The 18,618-nt window shown below is 44.0% G+C and overlaps 1 protein-coding gene across 14 annotated transcripts in view; it reads right to left on the reverse strand.

The window, feature by feature from the left end:
• Positions 1-849: 849 nt before the first annotated feature.
• Positions 850-18,618, reverse strand: part of LDLRAD4 (low density lipoprotein receptor class A domain containing 4) — a 511,331-nt gene continuing 493,562 nt past the window's right edge. For all 14 annotated transcript variants that reach the window (XM_060200614.1, XM_060200607.1, XM_060200613.1 and 11 more), the window contains 2 exons: positions 2,205-2,258; positions 850-1,506 (listed from right to left, as the gene is read on the reverse strand). In XM_060200614.1, the coding sequence (XP_060056597.1) occupies positions 976-1,506; positions 2,205-2,258 (585 nt within the window). In that variant the 3' untranslated portion in view covers positions 850-975. The remainder of the gene's footprint in view (positions 1,507-2,204; positions 2,259-18,618) is intronic.

The raw sequence follows: 18,618 nt of genomic DNA on the forward strand, positions 1-18,618 counted from the left end.
AAGAAGCTGCACTGTGGAGGCTGAGGGCAGCACTGCAGGATGCTGGGACATAAGTGCATGGGGGGGGGCAGCTTGTGATGAAAACGAGCAGAATAACTCAACCAGTCAGAAATGATGGAACTAAGGATTTCCTAACTTCTGCCTCAAAGTCTCCAGATGCTTTAGTGATGCATTTGTTACTTGAGACAAACTTTTGCAACAAAACTGACTTTCCTGAAATATGTACGTTGGCATCTGCTATGCTCACGCCCAGACAGCTTTTCTTGTGTGACTATGAGCAACTCATCCGGGTATTCCTTGGGCCTAATAACAATCCACAGGTGAAAAGACAACATACAGAACTTCACACACAACAGTCCCCTCATATATATCTTAAACATTTAGATAGTGCAACTTTTGAAAACACATCATCACAACACAAAGTAACTCCTTGCATTCATCTAACTCCCCCACTTGATACCTTGGCACACAAAACAGGAATTATGAATTATCTTTTTAAAACAAAATAAAAAGTTCCACATCTTGGGAGAAAAAAAAGCAAACTGGCCGATTCTTCCCCATGGTAATATATAATAATGCTTCCTTCTTTATTCAGTTAATTATAAAATGAGCCATTCTGGCTTCTTTCTCTGCAAAGTGTCCTTTCGTAATTAAATAAATCCAATTACCTTTTGACTCATGATACCGTTGAAGCATCTCTTTCTCTGTGTTCCCATGCCCACCCTTTGCCAAAATCACTCCCATCGCAATGCCTGCCCCAAAGAAACACTGTTTGCTATTAGACCAGGTTGAAGTTTGTATGTTTTCAGTTTGCATGCAATTTCCATGAAAGGAATCAGAAACAAAGACCACGTTTGCACATTTGGTTTTACTTGGCTGTAGCACGTAAAACTGAGCAACACTGTGCCCAGCGGAGGGGGCAGCGGGCCCTCCTCCCTCCTAGTCTCCTTCTCTCAGCTCCGGTGCGTGCTGGAGTCAGACGAGGTTTCCAGGCTTCCTGTCTTTGCCCGGGATGGGCATCACTGTGCTCCCCGGGCTGTCCTGCTGAAACGGCAGTCTGTTCCCCCTGTGCGAGTGGCTGTGCTGGTGGTGGAAGAAGGAGGAGCCTGGGTAGTGGCCCATCACCTCACTGTACGCTGGGGGCGGCCCCTCCATCCTCCCATTACTGCTGCAGGTGCTTGCACTTATGCCTGAATTGCTGCTGGGCGGGCACGGGCCGCCGTTGTACACAGAGATGTCTATCAGGTCGCTGTCAAATATGGTTCGGTTGGGGGGAGCCCTCACAGATTCTCGGTTGAGTTCCATCTGTTGTTCGGGGTCCCGGAGCTGCAAGGTACAGGGCCCCTGGTAAGGAGGAGGCTCCTCCCCGTCCGACAGGGAGATGGTGGGCGGAAGGTCGATCTCGTGCTGCACGTAGGGGTAGGTGGGCTGGAAGCGGCTGAACCGATCCCTCTGGATAAAGGAGGGGGCAGCAAACCTGTCCCTGGACCGTGGGGCATACATAATCTAAAAGGGAAAAAAAAAGGCCTGAAGACACTTGGCATAATAATAGTCAAGAACGAGGTAGTAGTATCAAGGAGATTCACGCTTGGTGCAGATGATACTTATAAACAATGCCCACACCTGTCCAAAAACTTCTCCCTAATAAAACAGGACAGACTATTGCAGGAAAGAAAAAATGTAGTTTTTCTTATTCCTCATGATTTATATGATAGACTTTTCAAACCACAGTGTTCAATAGTAGAGAATTCTGATTAACTGAAAAATCGGTTGTTTCATTTAAAATATTTATTTTAGTGAGGAAAGAAGGAGTGAGAGAGGCAGAGACATGAGTGCACACTGTCCAGTATGTGTTTGTTTGTTTGTTTGTTTGCCTCCAGGGTTATCGTTGGGGCTTGGTGCCTGCATTACAAATCCACTGCTCCTAGAGGCCATTTTCCCCATTTTTGTTGCTCTTACTGTTGTTATTGGATAGGACAGAGAGAAATTGAGAGTGGAGGACAGAAAAGCACCTACAGACCTGCTTCACCACTTGTGAACTGGGATCCTTATGCTTAGCACTATGTGTGCTTAGCCTAGCCGGGCACACACAGCTATGCTGTAATATACTCAAGCTTTACACAAATGTCGTTGTGATGGTTTATTACAACACACACGTCTCAGCAGCTACCTCCTGCCACCCCCAGCCCACCTGTGTCTCTTACCTCAGAAGCACCTGGTCGAGGCCCAGAGCCGTCAGAAGGCCACAGACGCCCTTCCTGAAAGGAGAGTGGAAGGAGGGGGAAAGATCACAAGGAAATCATTAGTTGTATACAGAAGCAAAAGGATTAAACTCCTTCTTTGACAGTAGCAGCCCTGTATAAACAATAAAAAACTTTCCCCTTTCACATCTAACATTTAGATGAAGAGTTGTGACCAAAGGAAGCACGAGAAAGTTCCTGTCCCAGCCATAACAGATTTAAAATTGATTGAATTTGAAATAGATCTTTCCATCTATGCCATTCAATCTATGCCATCAAACAGCATTCAGTCACTTCCTAGATGGACAGCTTACTTGAACTCTTGCCCGGAAGCCTACCCTCATGCTCCAAAGAAATGTATATCATTCTCCCAGATCAAGTTGATGGGGTCTGCAGTTCACAATGTTTATGTGCTTCTCCCATGTTTGGGGGCTACTCTTTTCCGTGATTCAGCTTTCCAGTCCTTTTTCCAACTATGACACCATCTCCCCAGACAATAACTTAGGTCACCTGCATGTCAGAAGTCAAGCTCAGGCAAAAACTAGTAGGGTCATGGGCCCCTTGGAATAGACCTAAAACAGACCTACTAGCTTTTTCCAAAATGGAGACCCCAAATTTTCACCTGCAATATTCTTGTCTTTAGGTTCATGATTAGTCAACAGCTTGTTTTGTTTTATATCTTAACTCTTTTTCAGCCACCAGGTTCCAGAAGATACCATGATGCCAACCTGACTTCGCTGGGCAGGTGACCCCACCAATGTGTCCTGGAGCCCTGCTTCCCCAGAGCCCCACCCCACTAGGGAAAGACAAAGACAGGCTGGGAGTATGGATCCACCTGTCAACGCCCATGTTCAGCAGGGAAGCAATTACAGAAGCCAGACCTTCCACCTTCTGCACCCCACAATGATCCTGGGTCCATACTCCCAGGGGGGTAAAGAATAGGAAAGATATCAGGGGACGGGATACGGAGTTTTGGTGGTAGCAATTGTGTGGAGTTGTACCTCTCTTATCTTATGATCTTGTGAATATTTCTTGTCAATAAATAAAAATGAAAAATAGATAAATAATAAAAAAATAATGTCTATAATTTATGGAGACAGAAAGAAAGACCACAACACTGGAACTTCTTCCGTTATCACAGAACCTTACAGCTGGTTCTGGGGGCCACATACTTGGCAAGGTCTCCCCATTGCAAATCTGTCCCTAAATAGACACTGTGATAGGGGGCCTGGGCGGTAGCACACCAGGTTAGGCACACAGAGTGCGAAGTGTAAGGACCGGCATAAGGATCCCTGTTGGAGCTCCCAGCTCCCCACCGGCAGGGGGGGGTCACTTTGCAAGCGGTGAAGCAGATCTGCAGGTGTCTGTCTTCCTCTCCCCCTCTGTCTTCCCCTCCTCTCTTAATCTCTCTGTCCTGTCAAAAACCAACCAAACAAAAACCAGTAATAGCAACAGCAATGGAAAAAAGATGCCACCAGGAGCAGTGAATTTGTAGTGCAGGCACCGAGCCCCAATGATAACCCTGGAGGAAAAAAACAAAACAACACTGTGATCAGGTCACACTGAAGTTTGCATAATTTCAATTTGAACATAATTCATGAAAGGAATCAGAAACAAAGGTCATGTTTGTACGTCCAACTAAATAACGATCTGCCTGGAGAGGAGGGGCAGATACTTCACTAGCTATCTCTCTGGCTCTGAAGGGTCATATTTTAGGCCACAAACTTGTTTACAAAGCATCTTTATTTTAAAATACTTTATTTTTACTTTTTTATTTTATTTTTGCCTCCAGGGTTATTGCTGGGGCTCGGTGCCTGCACTACAAATCCACTGCTCCTGGAGGTCATTTTTTCCCCTTTGTTGTCCTTTTTGTTTTTTCATGTTGTTACTATTATTGATGTCGTTGTTGTTGGATAGGACAGAGAAATGGAGAGAAGAGGGGAAGACAGAGAGGGAGAAAGACAGATAGACACCTGGAGACCTGCTTTGCCGCTTGTGAAGCGACTTACCTGCAGATGGGGAGCTGGAAGTTCGAACCAGGATTCTTAAACCAGTTTTTGCGCTTTGCGCCATGTGCGCTTAACCCGCTGCGCTACCATTCAGCCCTCACTTATTTTATTTTAATGATAAAGATACAGAGAGACGAGAGCACTGCTCAACTCTGTCTTATGGTGGTGCAGGGGACTGAACTAGAGATCTTCTTGAAGTCTCAGGCATGAAAGTCTTATGCATAACCATTATGCTCTCTCCCCTGCCCCGACAAAACATTTTTAGTATGTTATCTCTATTGACAAAACGTTTTTAGTATGTTATCTCTATTGAATCCAAATTGTTGCTGATTAGGAAGGGTCTGCTAGGCCTGTGATTATGATGATGAGAACAATGCCACAAAGATAGTCCAGATGGGGGGTCGGGTGGTAGGTAGCGCAGTGGGTTAAGCGCATGTGGCGCAAAGCACAACGACCGGTGTAAGGATCCCGGTTCGAGCCCCCGGCTCCCCACCTGCAGGGGAATCGCTTCACAGGTGGTGAAGCAGGTCTGCAGTGTCTATCTTTCTCTCCCCCTCTCTGTCTTCCCCTCCTCTCTCCATTTCTCTCTGTCCTATCCAAGAACGAACATCAGCAATGGCAATAATAATGACCACAACGAGGCTACAACAACAAGGGCAACAAAAGGGGGAAAAAATGGCCTCCAGGAGCGGTAGATTCATGGTGCAGGCACCGAGCCCAGCAATAACCCTGGAGGGAAAGAAAAAAAAAGATAGTCCAGATGGTAGAGCACAGGACCTGCATGTGTGAGGCTCCGTATCTAGTCCCTGTGTGCTGCAGTGATGCTGGCTTGCTGCTCATTCTCCTTGACTTTTATTTTATTTTATTGGCTCCAGGGTTATTGCTGGGGCTCAGTGCCTGCACTAGGAATCCACTGCTTCCCGTGGCTATTTTTTTTTTCCTTTTGTTGCCTTTATTGTTTATCGTTATTGTTATTACTGCCATCATTGTTGTTGGGTAGGACAGAGAGAAATGGAGAGAGGAGGGGAAGACAGAGAGGGGGAGAGAAAGATAGACACCTGCAGACCTGCTTCACCACCTGTGAAACGATTCCCCTGCAGGTGGGGAGCCGGGGGCTCGAACTGGGGACTTTACGCCGGTCCTTATGCTTCTGCCATGTGTGCTTAAAATGCTGCACCACCACCCGGTCCCCTCATTCTTCTTATTATTTTCCTATGCATGTGAAGCTCACATATTTCATATAAAATAAACACTTAGAAATGAAAGGAAATAAGCACTGTTGTGCGGGAAGGGTGGGGGTGGCGGGTCAGCTGGATGCTTTTATTTTGATTCTAGGAGATATGCGCACTTGACCTTGTACAACCACTGAGTCCCTCTCCAAAGTCTGCAATCGAGTTTTTTTTTTTTTATCTTTACTTATTTATTGGATAGAGACCGTCAGAAATCGAGAGGGGAGGGAGAGTTAGAGAGGGAGAGAGACAGAGAGACACCTGCAGCCCTGCTTCACCACTTGTGAAACATTCCCCCTGCAAGTGGGGACCGGGGGCTCGAACCGGGGTCCTTGTGCATTGTAACATGTGCACTCTACCAGGTGCGTCACCCCCCCTGCCCCTTTACCATGGAAAAGTAAATTTTAAGGTTAAGACACCCCTTTAGTTTTCAGGTGCAAAAGTGAGCCTGCTTGCTCTCTTTGAGAGTCCAGTGTTCTAATATACATGACCCCTGATGAATAAAAATAAAAATTTATAATATAGAACTGCTATGCCAAAAAGTGTTCAGTAGTACAACCTACTTCTGCAGGACATCATGGAATCCACAGCAAAAATATAAATAGACCCAGCTTCATTCATTTAAAAAATATATTTACTTAGAGCAACAGATAAATAGAAAGAAGGGGAGTCGGGTGGTAGCGCAGCAGGTTAAGCGCATGTGGCACAAAGCGCAAGGACCGGCTTAAGGATCCCGGTTCGAGCCCCCGGCTCCCCACCTGCAGGGGAGTCACTTCACAGGCGGTGAAGCAGGTCTGCAGGTGTCTGTCTTTCTCTCCTCCTCTTTGTCTTCCTCTCCTCTCTCCATTTCTCTCTGTCCTGTCCAACAAAAGTGACAACAATACCTACAACAAGGGCAACAAAAAGGAATACATAAATAAATAAATATTTTTTAAAAAGTAGACAGACAGGCCAGAGCACTCTGCCCATCTCTGGCACAGGTGACGCCTGCTCGGGAAGGAAGCTGGGACTTGAGGCAATGTGAACCTTGCAGTTTACCGCTGAGGTATCTCCCTTACCACTGAGCAACTCTGGGAAGCAGTTTGGGCTTAAGACCTGACATGAAATTCTGGGATGCACTGTGAGAGATGTAGCAGGAGAACATGTGACAAACTGAAGCTGAATCTGATGAAGCAGGTGCCCTGCTTTCTAGGGCACAGCCTTCCCCTGAGGCTCCCGTTCCAGCTGCCCAAAGCCAGTGGTTACTGTCATCTGTACTGCTGTGGCCTCATTCTCTCATCACTCTCCCCACCTGCACAACCACTTCTTCGAGTGCCGCCTTTCCTGTTGCTGTCGTCTTTAGAGTTCTCTCTCTCTCTCTCTCTCTCTCTCTCTCTCTTTTTAAATTTAGTAAGACGGAGAGAAACTGAGAGGCAAGGGGGAGCTAGAGAGGAAGAGAGACACCTGTAGCTTAGGGAGCTTTCCCCTTTGGGAGAGGACCAGGAACTTAAACCTGGATCCTTGGGAATGGTGAGAATGTGCTCACCCCAGTCCCCCACCCTAATTATTATTATTATTATTTGCCTCCAGGGTTATTGCTGAGGCTCGATGCCTGTACTACAAATCCACTGCTCCTAGAGGCCATTTTTCCCCATTTTGTTGCCCTTGTTGTCATTATTATTATTATTGTTATTGCTGTTGTTGTTGACTAGGACAGAGAGAAATCAAGAGAAGAGGGGATGACAGAGAGAGGGAGAGAAAGATAGACACCCCCACCTGCAGGGGAAAAGCTTCACAAAGCGGTGAAGCAGGGCTGCAGGTCTCTCTCTCCTTCTCTATCACCCCCCTTTCTTCTCGATTTCTGGCTGTCTCTATTAAATAAATAAAGATAATTAAAAAATTAAAAAAAAGAAAGACACCTGCAGACCTGCTTCACCGCTTGTGAGGTGACCTCCCTGCAGGTGGGGAGTGAGGGGGGGCTCATACTGGGATCCTTATTCTGGTCCTTGCATTCGCTTAACCTACTGCTTAACCCAGCCCCCACCCTAATTATTTTAATAACATGATTGAACGATTCTTTTACAATCAATTACAGTTTTATACATGAACTGAACAAGTCAATGCAGCAAATCGTACACACAACATACTGTACCCATCTTCCTATGGGTAAAGAGTGGAGAGCTTGGAGCAGAAACTCTGCACAGTACCCAGGGTTAAGTCATTGGTGCAGGGTCCTGGCGGTGGCGCACCTGGTTAAGAGCACATAGTACGAAACATAAGGATCCATGGAAGTATCTGGGTTCGAGCCCCTGCTCCCCACCTGCAGGGTAGACACTTCACGAGTGGTGAAGCAGGAGTGGTGAAGCAGGTCTGCAGGTGTCTCCCTGTCTCTCTCACTTCCCCCTCAGTTTCTCTTTATCTTATCTAATAAAATGGAAAAAATGGTCACCAGGAGCAGTGGATTTGTATCCAGAGATATCCCTGGAGGCAAAATAAATAAATAAATAAATAAAGGGAGTCGGGTGGTAGTGCAGCGGGTTAAGCGTATGTGGTGCAAAGCGCAAGGACCCACGTAAGGATCCCGGTTCGAGCCCCTGGCTTCCCACCTGCAGGGGAGTCACTTCACAGGCAGTGAAGCAGGTCTGCAGGTGTCTTTCTCTCCCCCTCTCTGTCTTCATCTCCTCGCTCCATTTCTCTCTGCCCTATCCAACAGCAATGACATCAACAACAATAATAACTACAACAACAGTAAAAACAAGGGCAACAAAAAGGAAATAAATAAATATAAAAATAATAATAAAAAATCATTGGTGCTCTGGAAGGAAAGCACCCCAACAAGAAAGGTAATAATACTTGACTATTAACCTTGATGTTACAGATTGGGACTTGTCAAGGCACGTCAACTCTAAGCAGGGAAAGTCCTTGAGTATGCAAAAAGATTTTCATCTCAGATTTTCATCTGAGGCTACTCTAAATCTCAGGTTCAAGGTCCAACACCACCATAAGCCAGAGCTGTGGTAAAAACAAAAATTACAAATAAAATTGTGGTGGGTATATCCTTATGCTGGTCCTTGCGCTTTGCGCCATGTGCGCTTAACCCTGTGCACTACCACGTGACTCCCAAAGAAAGACAGACACCTGCAGACCTGCTTCACCGCTTGTGAAGTGACTCCCCTGCAGGTGGGGAGACAGAGGCTCAAACCGGGATCTTGAGGGCCTTCCTTGCGCTTTGCGCCAGGTGCATTTAATCCACTGTGCTACCGCCAGACTCTCAGTGATGGGTATATCTACTATGGAATATGACTCAGCCATTGCAAACAACGAATGCCTGTCTTTTCTTTTTTTTTTTAAATATTTATTTTATTTATTTAATCCCTTTTGTTGCCCTTGTTGTTTTATTGTTGTAGTTATTATTGTTGTTGTTGTTGTTGGATAGGACAGAGAGAAATGGAGAGAGGAGGGGAAGACAGAGAGGAGGAGAGAAAGATAGACACCTGCAGACCTGCTTCACCGCCTGTGAAGCGACTCCCCTGCAGGTGGGGAGCCGGGGTTCGAACCGGGATCCTTATGCCGGTCCTTGTGCTTTGCGCCACCTGCGCTTAACCCGCTGCGCTACCGCCCGACTCCCTAATGCCTGTCTTTTCTGAGAAGATGGCTGAAACCTGAGATGGCTATGCTAAATGAAATAAGGAAGGAGACAATTGCCAGATGTTTTTCATTCAGATGTGGAAGGCAAACAACCCAATCAAATGAACTGACAGAAAACAACTGCAAATCTCAGACTCTGTGATAACGATGGTGATCATGTAAGGAACCTGGGAAGAGGGCTGGGAAGGATGAGTCACAAAGTCATGTGGATAATGGGATGGTGACTGCACTTTGGTAGGGGCTTCAGAAAGGTTTATGCACATGTAGACGTGTGTGTGTGGGGGGTGGGGTGCGGGAGTCCTCCCCCAACTTAATAGCGTTGTAAATAAATGATAAATACACAAAAGAAAGAAATTGGTGGGGGTCGGGAGGTAGCGCAGCAGGTTAAGCATACTTGGCGTAAAGCACAAGGACTAGCTTAAGGATCCCGGTTCAAGGCCCCTGGCTCCCCACCTGCAGGGGAGTCGCTTCACAGGCGGTGAAGCAGGTCTGCAGGTGTCTATCTTTCTCTCCCCCTCTCTGTCTTCCCCTCCTCTCTCCATTTCTCTCTGTCCTATCCAACAACAACAACATCAATCATAACTACAACAATAAAACAACAAGGGCAACAAAAGGGAATAAATAATAAATAAATATTAAAAAAAAAGATAATTTATTCTAATGGGAGCATTTCGAATGGAAAGGCTAGAGGGCTGAAGCCTAAATAAAGATGCATTGATCTCAGATTACTTCAGGACTTTTGAGGTTGGGAGCTGAGTCCTAAACCACGAGACCACTCACTCATAGCATGTTTTGCTCCAAAGCTTCCCACTAGTTGATTTCAGCAAAACTGAACCAAAACACAAACAAACAATAAATGAATGAACAAACAAACAAAAAACCCAGCTACTCCACAGAACAAAGGCCCACGTCTGCATTATGAATCTGCTTGGAAATAACTCAGGGGGACAATCAGCTGTCCACCGAGCAAGTCACCACAACAGTACTATCAGCAGAGCTTATCTCCAGCAGGAACTTCTTTTCCTTTCTTTTTAAAAAAATATTTATTTATTTATTACTAGATAGAAAGAAATTGAGATGGGATGGAGAGATAGAGAGGGGAAGACACAGAGAGACAACTGCATTTCTACTTCACTACTCTGAACCTTTCCTTCCTGTAGGCGGGGACCAGGGGTTTGAACCCGGGTCCTTACACCCTGTAATGTGTGCACTTAATCAGGTGCGCCACCACCTGCCCTCCCTTTTTTTTCTTTAGTGTCATGAGGTAAAAACAAAAAATCCAAGACAAAGCACTCCCGTACAACTTTAAATAATTCAAATTCTGCGGTAAACTTTTTTTTATTATCTTTATTTATTTATTGGATAAGACAGGCAAAGATTGAGAGGGAAGAGGTAGACAGAGAGAGAGAGAGAGAGAGATAGAGACATCCGCAGCACTGCTTCACCATTCACAAAGCTTTTCCCCTGCAAGTGAGGACTGGGGGGTTTGAACCTGGGGCCTTGAGCCTTGTAACATGTGCACTCAAGCAGCTAGGCTACCACCTAGCCCCTAAACTTCTATTGTTTTAGGATTACTTTTTTTTTCCTAAAATGAAATCCTCATTGTGAATGAATTCATTGTCATTGTCATTTTCTTGCTAATGTCATAACTCTCAAGCTCTGTTTTTCTTTTCTTTTTTTTTTTTTTTTACCATCTCTTAGTAGATTTATTATTTATCTTCTGGATCTGCAAGATTGTGAACAAATCCTGGATTAACAGACTGAGAGGTTTTCCTCGTGACTATCTCCCTCCTATGCTACAACCACAAAAGGCACAACACATACCTCAGATTATAAAGTCAGGCCTCCATAGTTGTCACAGACTCATTTTTTTTAATTTAAAAAGTTTTTATTATTATCTTTATTTAGTGGATAGAGACAGTCAGAAATCAAGAGGGAGGTGGGTGACAGAGAAGGGGAGAGAGACAGAGAGATACCTGCAGCCCTGTTTCACCACTCGTAAAGCTTCCCTCTGCAGGTGGGAACTGGGGGCTCGAACCTGGGTCCTTGAGCATTGTAATACATGCGCTCAACCAGGTGCACCACCACCTGGGTACCAGACCGTCATCCTTAAGAGCCACTACTGGGCCTACATTTGTGGCAAACAGACACAGGCTGGATCTATATATTGCAGGTTCTTTTACACTTGAGAAATTTGCTTTGCAGTTACTTTCCTCTTCTGAATGGTCAATGGGGAGTCATACTGACAGAAAAAAAAAAATCCCATAAAATTAATCTTCTTGTTACCATTAAGACGTCTGAAATGAAGATAAAAAATATTCCAAATATTTGTCATGATGCAAGAGATGACAGTGTGATGTCTGAAGACTTGTAATGCACTGACTGCTTTCCCCTCTTTCAATTCTGATCTTTGGAATTGTTTTGAGGTGGAAAATAAAACTAGACTTGTCTTGTTTTTTTTTTTGTTTTTTTTAAATTTTTTTTTTAATATTTTATTTTATTTTATTTTATTTATTTATTCCCTTTTGTTGCCCTTGTTGTTTTTTATTGTTGTAGTTATTATTGTTGTTTTCATCGTTGTTGGATAGGACAGAGAGAAACGGAGAGAGGAGGGGAAGACAGAGAGGAGGAGAGAAAGATAGACACCTGCAGACCTGCTTCACCGCCTGTGAAGCGACTCCCCTGCAGGTGGGGAGCCGGGGTTCAAACCGGGATCCTTATGCCGGTCCTTGTGCTTTGCGCCACCTGCGCTTAACCCGCTGCACTACAGCCCGACTCCCGTCTTGTTTTTTTATTAAGCATAACACAATTCATCATTTATAAATATTCACTTAGTGTCAAGTGCTGTGACATAAAAAGTTAATAATTATCTTGCTATTGCCTGGCTGATGAACTGGACCTGAGAATTGTAATTTCAGGACGACATTTCCTAAGAGCATCTGTGTAGCCTATGACTTATCAAGACAGCTGCCAACATTCTGTGTGAATGACAAAGCAACCGGGTATATTGGTTTTGGCCAATAGTGGACAATTGGGGTGGGACTACAAAGGTTTTAGATGAACCCTCTGTTTCCTGCTTCTCTCTCTATTTGGCCTCATTGGCTAAGATCATCCAACTGACTTCACAGGGTGAGTCTATCTCACTCCTCTCTACATTTTTCTGTTTGCTTTTGCTGTCTATTCCTAAACAATTCTCTGATTTCAACACTACGTTATCAGTTGAATTTCCCTTCGTGACCTGTCCATTTCATGTCTCACTTGACCTCCCCGTCTGCTGGCTTATTCTCATAGTCCCATGACCTTGCATGTCCGACCACTTCTGATGGCTATAAGACTTCATCTGGGACATACTGGCGGGGAAGCAATTACAGAAGCCAGACCTTCCACCTTCTGCAACCCACAACGACCCTGGGTCCATGCTCCCAGAGGGCTAGAGAATGGGAAAGCTATCATGCATGGGAGGGGGTGGGATATGGAGTGGTGGGAATTGTGTGGAGTTGTACCCCTCCTACCCTATGGATTTGTTAATTTGTCCTTTCTTAAATAAAAATATAAAAGACTTCATCTGAAACCTCTTAAAACTCCTTCAAGTACATTTTCATTGGCACACAAACATCACCTCAGTCAATCTCCAGAATGTTCTCAACTTCCGAACCTGAAACTCAGCATTAAACACTGACTTCTCATCATTCTCTCCTTATCGCTGGCAACCGCCACTTCGCTGTCTGTCTCTGGGAAGTTAATTGTCCCAGGTTTAGGGTCAATTCTTTGATTGTCTGGTAGAATTCACCAGTGAAGCCGTCTTGTTAAGAGGTTCTGTCTGGTATGAGCCTTTAGTCACGGATGCACACTCTTAACTCCTTACTGATTAGAAATTTATTTAGATGTTGTATTTCTTCACGATTTCAGTCTCAGTGGAGTGTGTAAATATGTCCACTTCATCTTGCTCATGCAATTCGTTGAAGTACAATTGTTCAAAGCATTCTCCTATAACCGTTTTTAAAATCTGTCTCTAGGATCTTTTCCACCCAATGTTTCCACCCAATGTTCCACTGTTTATAACATTACAAAAGAGTGATCTGTGACCAAGACTTACTGGGGTTTCTGCTGTGAGCTGGAGCTAGCACCTACTGCCTTGAGTCCAAGTGTCCCTAGCCATGTGGCAGTGTCCTGCTCAGACCTGAACAGTCCTGGTTTACTCTGTCAGTTAAACTCACCTCTCCCCACACAGATGAATCATAAGCATCATTAGATTTAGAGACTATAAGCAACTGGCTTTCTGGGCCCAGATACATCTAACATAATGATTTTTGAATTGAGATTTGTGGCTTCTTGGAAAGCTGGAAAATTGATTTAAGTGGGTCATAGGCAGAATTTTAAAAAGGTGAAATATGTGAATGTAATATAAGTATTAGTTTATGGACTTTGCCTTGCTGTGTATGAGTCCTATGATGTAAAATTTCCTCATGGAGGGGACAGGTGGTAGTGCCGCTGGTAGAGTACACATATTATTCTGTGCAAGGACTTGGGTTCAAGCCCCTAGCCTCACCTGCAGGGGGGGAAGCTTCAGGAATGGTGAAACAGAGCTGCAATGTATGTATGTATGTATGTATGTATGTATGTATGTATGTATGTATGTATCTATCTATCTATCTCCCCCTTCCCTCTCAATTTCTCTTTGAGTCTATCATAAATATATAAATAAAATATTTTAGGGGCTGGTGGTGGTGCACCTGGTTGAACGCATATGTTACAATGCTCAAGAACCTGAGTTCGAGCCCCCAGCTCCCACCTGCAGTGGGAAAGCTTTGTGAGTAGTAAAGTGTTGCAGGCGTCTCTCTGTCTCCCTTTCTATCACCCCCTTCCCTCTTGATTTCTGGCTGTCTCTATTCAATAAATACATAAAGATAATTAAAAAAATAAAAAATAATAAAATATTTAAAAATATGTTCTTTCTGATCTTTATGTCAAAAACAATGTGAAGTCTTCTAACCTAAGTCAACCATCATCATAATCATCATCATCATCACCATCATTATCAGAGCACTGATCAGCTCTGGCTTATGAGGGTGCAGAGGATTGAATCTGGGACCTCAGAGCCTCAGGCATGACAGTCTCTTTGCATAACCATTATGCTATCAACTCTCTTCCTCCTCTCATTTTAAATGGGAGGAAATTAAGTCCCAGAGAGTGTTATTGCAGGTGACCCAGGTTATGTGGTAAAGCAAGATCTTTGCAAATATTTTGGCTAATAATTTAAACTATATGGAAATCTATTTTTCCACTTTCCAGAATGAGAATTTCAAAGCATAGGTAAAACTAACCTGTGGATCTTCAGCAATGCATTTATACACTGATAAAACCATTTCTTGCTAATTTATTATACAATTTCTCTGATACCCACAATACTTTAGTGCTACTGTCTTTTCCACCCTAGATGGCAGTAACAGCTTAACTAAAAGGCAGTATTTTTAGATGTCAATGACTACAGTCTCTCCAACATTTCCTCCTCTATTTCTCCTTGAAAATCCATCATCAGACTCCATAGTTTCCTTCCAACTATATTCAATCTAGGGCAAGTCCCCTAAGAGAAAGACAAATCAACTAGGCAGTTCTGTTGAGGAGAATACAAAGGAGGATCCTTCATATCTCCAGAACAATACAATGGATCAGGGAGGTCTGTAGGCCCCGGGGAACCAACAGGAAAGGAGTTTCATGGGTGCCTCTTCTGAGCGTGGCACTGGAGGGAGAATGGGCAATTAGATTTCCAGAGAAATCAGCTGGGAAATTAGAAAGCTCAGGGTAGCAGTGAAATGTGAACCACACTCTATAAGCATGCATAATCAAACTCCTTTAGCCTGGGAGGAGAAGCCAAGACACAGGGGAAAAAAAGAGTCCCAGCTTGTAGGAGAATGACCAAGAGTCAGAATCCAGCTATCTCCCTTGACTGTCCTGGTGAGCCTTCCCAACAAGCATCATTAGGAATTAATTTAGAGAAATCCAACCCACCCATGAGTCAACTTTCAAGAGCTGGACAGGACGGTGGCACACTGGGTTAAGTGCACATAGTACAAAATGCAAGGTCAGGCGCAAGGATCCCGGTTTGAGCCTGTCTCTCCACCTGCAGGGGGATCGGTCTGCAAATGGTGAAGCAGGTCTATAGGTCTCAATCTTTCTCTCCCCTTCCTCTCTCAATTTCTCCCTGTTCTATCCAATAAAATGGGGGAAAATGGCCTCTAAGGAGCATTCATAGTGCTAGCACCGAGCCCTAGAAATAGCCCTGGAGGCAGAAGCTGAATAAAAACAAATAAGCAAGACCATTAGGTTATTAATGACAATACTTTAACTATGTAAAAGAGGATGACATCTGCTCATATGTATTTTCATCAGTTTTGTTTCACATTTGCTTTTAGTGTACTTTCCCAGGATACAAACTATATTCAAGTGTGCCACTCTAGAGATTTACAGATATTCATAAAATTATCAGAATTGCCTCCAGCATCAGTTAATGTGAGCCAATGGATGTCTTTTTAATTTCAAAAGTAATGCATGGGAATCTGGGAAATAGTCCATCCAGTAGAGTGCATATTTGCCATGCACAAAGACCTGGGTTTGAGTTCCTGGCCACTACACTGAAGTCCCATGCAAAAGGGGAGCTTTGTAAGCAATGGAGCAGAGGTCTTGGTCGGACTCTCTCTCTCTCTCTCTCTTTCTTTCTCTCCCTCCCTTCCTCCTTCTCTCTCTCCCTCTTACTGTATATCTGAAAAAAATCCCCCAAGAGTGAAATAGTATAGGCATGAAGCCTGATTAAAATAACAGAGATGTGGAGAGCAGTCTGGAGAACTCTCAGAAGGCTACAAGTGGACCCTGCAATTCCTTTCCTGGAGATATATCCTAAGGAACCAAACACACCCATCCCAAAAGGTCTGTGTATACCCATGTTCATAGCAGCACAATCTGTAATAGCCAAAATCTGAAGCAACCCAGATGTCCAACAACAGATGGGCAAGTTGTGGTCTATATACACAATGGAATACTACTCAGCTATTAAAAATGGTTAATTCACCTTCTTCACTTCATCTTGAAGGAATCATGTTAAGTGGGATAAATCAGAAAGAGAAGGATGAATATGGGATGATTTCACTCATAGACAGAAGTTGGAAAACAATATCAGAAGGGAAAACACTAAGCAGAACTTGGACTGGAGTTGGTGTACTGCACCAAAGCAAAAGACTCTGGGGTGGGGGTGGGGTTAGGTCCTGGATCATGATGGCAAAGGAGGACCTAGTAAGGGTTGAATGTGGAAAACTGGGAAATGTTATGTATGTACAAACTACTGTATTTTACTATCAATTGTAAATCATTAATCTCTCAATAAAGAAATTTAAACAATTAAGATGCATGAATACTTTCCTATACAATAACACAGACTAGTTTTTTTTTTTTTTTGGTCTACCTTCTGGCATTCCAGCTGATTTCCAGAAGAAGTCATTATTTTGCTGTGGGGCCTTCATGACTTTTTTCTATAGCATCAATTTGTTACGTGCACAACAAATGTCTAAGAGTCTTACTGAGTCACACTTGGCTTTGCATCAAAACTGTTTAGCTTGATTAGCCACATCAGTAATAAGATTTAACTCTAAATGGAAATTGGCGGGCACCAAGAATGAAAACCCATATAAAAAAATAGAAGCAAGACTTGATATCATTAAGGAAAAAAAAAAGTTTCCCTTGCAAATTAAAAAAAAAAAAAAACCCTGCAAGCATTGAAGGTCATTTCAAAACAGATCTGAGTAGTGACAAAATCAACAGAAGGATCATGTACACTATTTACATTACTTTAAACACAAAACTTATCTATGGAAAGAAGTTCATCTGTTTGTTAAGAATCAGCTGTGTAATTCTTCATCTGCACTATTCCAGCCTTTAGGTCCAGGGTTGTTCAACAATGTGTTTGGCTTTGTATGTTAACTCTCTTTTCAGCCACCAGGTTCCAGATGCCAGCATGATGCTGACCAGACTTCCCTGGACAGACAATCCCACCAATGTGTCCTGGAGTTCCGCTTCCCCAGAGACCCACCCCACTAGGGAAAGAGAGAGACAGGCTGGGAGTATGGATCGACCAGTCAATGCCCATGTTCAGCAAGGAAGCAATTACATAAGCCAGACCTTCCACCTTCTGCATCCCACAATGACCCTGGGTCCATACTCCCAGAGGGATAAAGAATAGGAAAGCTATCAGGGGAGGGGATGGGATACGGAGTTCTGGTGGTGGGAATTGTGTGGAGTTGCACCCCTCTTATCCTATGGTTTTGTTAATGTCTCCTTCTTTAAATAAATATTTTTTAAAAAAAATATTTTATTTTTTTAATATTTATTTATTCATTCCCTTTTTTGCCCTTGTTTTTTTATTGTTGTAGTTATTATTGTTGTTGTTATTGATGTCGTTGTTGTTGGATAGAACAGAGAGAAATGGAGAGAGGAGGGGAAGACAGAGAGAGTGGGAGAGAAAGACAGACACCTGCAGACCTGCTTCACCACCTGTGAAGCGACTCCCTTGCAGGTGGGGAGCCGGGGGCTCCAACCCGGGATCCGTACGCTGGTCCCTGCACTTGGCGGCACCTGCACTTAACCCCCTGCGCTACCGCCCAACTCCCAAATAAATAAATTTTTTTAAAGAAAGAATCTGCTGTGTAAGAGTTACAGGTCAGTTGTTGCCTAACTTTTGCCCAATAATTTGGTCTCTTGACTCTCTTACTTAAAGGGTGACATTCTAATGTTAAAGCTGTTAAAATGATCTATCTTCTAATGTTTCAATTAATTAGATACACCAAAGGTTAAATTCTTCCAAAGGACCAGTCTGGCCATTTGGCTCTATGAGCACCCTCATTCAGAGAGAAGCCACATGGCTACTGTCAGAAGACCTGTCCTTGGGCGGAGCAGGTGCTGACTTGCCTCCTCACAGTTTTCTTCACTCCAGGAGATACAGTTGCACAGCTTATGAAATAATGGAGACTTCATGGGATACCATTTACAACAGGTACTCCCAGGCACATGGGGTAGCAACAGGCTATCAGTTTCTCCTGCAGGGAAACTGTCTCCCACCAGTTTTTTTTTCTTTTTTTTTTTCAGTCACAGAAAGTGCTAAATGGACCCTGGGGCTCTCTTCTCTAAAGTTTGGAGTGTCAGAAACATGTTAGCAAACACTTTAGTTTGGGATGCCTTTTTGCTTCTTACTGATAGGACAGAGAGAAATGGAGAGAGGAGGGGAAGATAGAGAGGGGGAGAGAAAGACAGACACCTGCAGACCTGCTTCGCCGCCTGTGAAGGGACTCCCCTGCAGGTGGGGAGCCGGGGGCTCAAACCAGGATGCCTGAGCCAGTCCCTAGTATGCTACTTCCGGGCTCCATCCATCACTCCTTATGGTCATTTTTCTCTCCTCTCTCTCCCCACCCCTCCCCCTCCCTTTCCCGCCCCTTCTCTCCCCTCCTCTCCTCTTCTCTCCTTTCTTCT

This window comes from Erinaceus europaeus, chromosome 10 (assembly GCF_950295315.1).
Source record: "Erinaceus europaeus chromosome 10, mEriEur2.1, whole genome shotgun sequence".
Classification (NCBI taxonomy): domain Eukaryota; kingdom Metazoa; phylum Chordata; class Mammalia; order Eulipotyphla; family Erinaceidae; genus Erinaceus; species Erinaceus europaeus.